The sequence below is a fragment of the Neolamprologus brichardi genome, chromosome 12 (genome assembly GCF_056152115.1).
Source record: "Neolamprologus brichardi isolate AB-2024 chromosome 12, ASM5615211v1, whole genome shotgun sequence".
In the NCBI taxonomy this organism is placed as follows: domain Eukaryota; kingdom Metazoa; phylum Chordata; class Actinopteri; order Cichliformes; family Cichlidae; genus Neolamprologus; species Neolamprologus brichardi.
The window spans coordinates 38,165,001-38,169,359 of NC_142115.1; the positions used below are offsets into that span (position 1 = coordinate 38,165,001).

The 4,359-nt window shown below is 49.1% G+C and overlaps 1 protein-coding gene across 1 annotated transcript in view; it reads left to right on the forward strand.

The window, feature by feature from the left end:
• Positions 1–3,267, forward strand: part of LOC148100404 (uncharacterized) — a 21,372-nt gene extending 18,105 nt beyond the window's left edge. Inside the window, exons 10-18 of the mRNA XM_087849648.1 lie at positions 1–70; positions 503–632; positions 975–1,039; positions 1,119–1,259; positions 1,416–1,479; positions 1,663–1,830; positions 1,959–2,053; positions 2,125–2,240; positions 3,091–3,267. The exon at positions 1–70 is cut by the window's left edge and continues 22 nt beyond it. Of these exons, the coding sequence (XP_087705774.1) occupies positions 1–70; positions 503–632; positions 975–1,039; positions 1,119–1,259; positions 1,416–1,479; positions 1,663–1,830; positions 1,959–2,053; positions 2,125–2,240; positions 3,091–3,155 (914 nt within the window). The 3' untranslated portion in view covers positions 3,156–3,267. The remainder of the gene's footprint in view (positions 71–502; positions 633–974; positions 1,040–1,118; positions 1,260–1,415; positions 1,480–1,662; positions 1,831–1,958; positions 2,054–2,124; positions 2,241–3,090) is intronic.
• The last annotated feature ends 1,092 nt before the right edge of the window (positions 3,268–4,359 follow it).

Here is a 4,359-nt window from a genome sequence, read left to right on the forward strand (position 1 = left end):
ACAGTGAAGCAGAGAAGAAGAGGCTACAACTGGAAACCAGAGCGCTGCGACACACACTGAGACAACACAGGTAACACACACACAGACATGGATACACACTGCTCTGGGATCAGGGTTTAGGATCAACGCTGAGAGGAGCTGAAGCCCCGACAGCAGGAAGGACCATCCAGCAGATGGACTCATGTCTACATGAAGTCCTGCTGTGTCCCCCACAGGGACACGCTCATGCAGGGACGAGGTGGCCGAGTGCTAATCGTGGGTTTGAATCTTATCCTCATCGGCTTGGTGGAGTTTTAAAAAGTTCAGTGTTGGGCTCAGAAATGAATCCTGGACCTCAGGAAGATGTCAGCGATGAAACAGTTAATCAAAGATGTGAACATCAAAATTATTAACGAATAAATACAGAAATCAGGATGTTCACCTGCTGAGGTTTCTGATTCTTACCAAAACTCATTCAGGTTATTTGACTTGTGTGTGTCTGTGTGTGTGTGTGTGTGTGCAGGAGTGTCATGAAGCTGTGTGATGAGGTGGAGTGTGTGGAGAAAACTCTGCTGAAGAGACGAGCGGAGCTGCGAGAGGCTGACAGGAAACTGCTGGAGGCTCAGAGCTGCATACACACCAGCAGAGTCCAGGTATACACACACACACACACACACACACACACAATATTACAGAAAAAGCTCAACAATCACACGATTCCCTGTGAGCAGTACTTGGTGACTGTGGGGAGGACGAACTCCTTTTAACAGGAGGAAACGTCCAGCAGATGCAGGCTCAGCGTCTCGTCACCCTGAGACTGAATCTTTTTAGATCAGTTTTATTGACAAAACTATTCACTAATAATTTTATGGTCAATCACCAAAACGACTAAAAAGAGAGAAAAACATGAGCTTGGATCAGTTTCTTTAATAACTGATGGCGCGCTCGCCGCTCTAACCTCCACCCTTCCCGCTCCGTCCTCGTGTGTCCTCCAGGCCAGCGAAGCTCAGCGAGACGCCGCTGCGCTGCGGCTCCGAGGGGAGGACAAAAAGCGTGCCAGGTAAAGTGTCCTGGCTCCAACCATGACCTCAGAGATCAGGGTGGATATTTTCATCATCGCCACCATCTTCATCACACAGGGAGCTGCAGGAAGAGGTGGAGCAGCTGAGGAGGATGAGGGAGGAGGAAGAGCAGATGCTCAGGCAGGTGGAGGAGGAGCTGAGGAGCAGAGAGGAGGAGCTCCAACAGCTCGACAGGGAAATACAAACAGCCAGAGACACGTAAGGAGGCTTTTACTGTGAAGGAGACAGGAAGCTTTTACTGTGAAGGAGACAGGAAGCTTTTACTGTGAAGGAGACAGGAAGCTTTTACTGTGAAGAGGTGGCTGTTTTATTTTGTCAGGTGTCTCCATATAAACTTCAGCTGTGTGTGTGCAGACTCGCTGACCTGCTGTCTGACTGTGTGGAGGCTCAGGGGCGTCTGGACCCTCTCAGCACTCAGGTGAGGTCACACCTGTACCTGTCCCAGAGTTTGGACCCCATCCTGATTGAGACGGGCCGGCGCGGCTGACGGAGGGTCCCGGGTTATAACAGAAAAACAGTCGCTCTGCTTTATTTTGAATATTTGTGCTTTTTGTTTTGAGATCAGGAAGTGAGTGACCATGTGACTCTTTAAACCAATCAGCTGAAGAGGGACGAGGTGGAGGGAGCAAGGGATGAGCTGCACGAGCTGGAGGGCGTGTTAGACAGGAAGAGGGAGGAGCTTGCCGAGCTGACGCAGGAAGTGGAGTCCCGCAGGAGAGAGGCCGAGTCGCGTCTCCGAGAGAAAAGCCGGCAGCAAACAGAGCTGCAGGTCAGGGAGCACCACAGTGTGCTGATGTGTGAGGAGGAAGAGGAGCTGATACCTCACTCTGGGTCAGCTGACCCTGAACAGGTCGGACGATGGGTGGATGCTCATGATGGTCTATGGTTTATGTGCAGGAGGTGCAGGAGGAGCTAAGCAGGAGGAGGGAAGAGAGGAGGAGCCTGCAGGAGCAATGTAAACACCTGGAGGCCAGGCAGAAGCACGCCGACAGGTACGACCCGTCTGAGTGCTCGGAGACATGTGATTGGTAGAAGCACGTTAAACCATGTCTGTGTGTGCCAGGTGTCTGTGGGCGGTGCAGGTGGAGCTCGCTAAACAGAAGGAGAAACACAGCCACAACCAACTCCTTCAACAGGAAGTGATGAGGGAAACAACAGCCAATCAGCACCACCTAAACAGTATGAGCTCATCCTGTCAACCTATCTCTAATAATCGGCTATGTACCACAGGCCTTCAAGCTCGCTGTAGTTAAACCTTTACTCAAAAAGCCATCTCTATACCCAGCAGTCTTAGCTAATTATCGGCCAATCTCCAACCTTCCTTTATATCAAACATCCTTGAAAGAGTAGTTGTCAAGCAGCTAACAGATCATCTGCAGAGGAATGGTTTATTTGAAGAGTTTCAGTCAGGTTTCAGAGTTCATCACAGCACAGAAACAGCTTTAGTGAAGGTTACAAATGATCTTCTTATGGCCTCTGACAGTGGACTCATCTCTGTGCTTGTCCTGCTAGACCTCAGTGCAGCGTTCGATACTGTCGACCATAATATCCTATTAGAGCGATTAGAACATGCTGTAGGTATTACAGGTACTGTGCTGCAGTGGTTTGTATCATATCTATCTAACAGACTCCAGTTTGTGCATGTAAATGGAGAGTCCTCTTCACGCACTGAGGTTAATTATGGAGTTCCACAGGGTTCAGTGCTAGGACCAATTCTGTTTACATTATACATGCTTCCCTTAGGCAGCATCATTAGAAGACATAGCATACATTTTCACTGCTATGCAGATGACACCCAGCTCTATCTGTCCATGAAGCCAGATAACACACACCAATGAGTTAAACTGCAGGAATGTCTTAAAGACATAAAGACCTGGATAGCCGCTAACTTTCTGCTTCTTAATTCAGATCAAACTTTGCAGATGGCTGCCGTTGCTCGCTGTCCTCCTCAACTTTGCATTTTTCTTATGCTAGTTATGTTATTTCTTAGTTTATTTTCAACCTGTGATGCTTTTATCACCTACGGCAGACAAACTCTCCTGGACATTCGACAAAACTCGCAATCCGGACCTTCACAAACCAACTTTTTTGTGAATCGTGGTGACTCATCTTGGCTACCCGGGAAGAAGAATCACTGGAGAAAAAGGGGAAAAAGAGCCGGGATTCTGGTCAGGCTGAGGAAAAGACAACATTGCACCCTGCTTCCCAGCATTCTTTTAGCTAAGGTCCAGTCCTTGGAAAACAAACTGGATGAACTAAGGGCCAGGATAACTTTCCAAAGGGACAGTAAGTACTGCAACGTCTGAGGAGCTCTCCATTCACCACCAGGACAGAACAAAGGACTCGGGTAATGTAGGGGAGGTGGTGTGTGCGTAATGACCAACAAACGGTGGTGCACTGATGTACTGATAGTTTCGTCGGGGTGCTCTCCCGATTTTGAACACCATATGATCAGATGCAGACCCTTTTATCTGCCCAAGGAGTTTACAGCAGTATTCTGTACAACTGTTTACATTCCCCCCCCCACGCTGAAACCACACGGGCACTGGACGAACTGTTTGACATTATCGACTGGCAGGAAACGTTACACCCGGAGGCTGCTTTTATCGTGGCTGGTGACTTTAATAAAGCCGACATGAAGAAAGTTCTGTTGAAGTTTTACCAGCACGTAAACTTTCCAACACGTGGTGATAACATCTTAGACCATGTTTACACTCCATACGCAGATGCCTGCAAAGCCCGCCCCCGACCGGCCTTCGGCAAATCAGATCACTCCTCGGTTCTGCTGTTGCCAGCCTATAGGCAGAAGCTGAAAAGCGACCAGCCCATGACGCGTTCAGTTCAACGCTGGACCGACCAATCAGACAGCGCCCTGCGTCACTGCTTCAGCATCACAGACTGGGAAATCTTCCAGACTACTGCTGACAACAACATCAACAATTATGCTGAGTACGTAACGGACTGTGTTCAAAAATGCATCAATGACGTCGTACCGCGGGCTGTTGTACAAACTAACCCCAACCAAAAGCCGTGGGTTAACGGAGAGGTCCGCGCAGCGCTCAGAGGACTGCAGCCTTTAAATCCGGAGACCCAGGTGAATACAAAACATCCCGATATGCACTCAGGAAAGCAATAAAGACGGCCAAGGGACAGTACAAAGGAAAGGTGGAACTCTGCTACAGCAACTCCAACACCAGGAGCATGTGGAGCGGTCTGAAGACCATCACAGACTACAAGGGAAACAGCAGCAGAGTGAGGGAAGCAACTGCTTCTCTACCCGATGAGCTCAACACCTTCT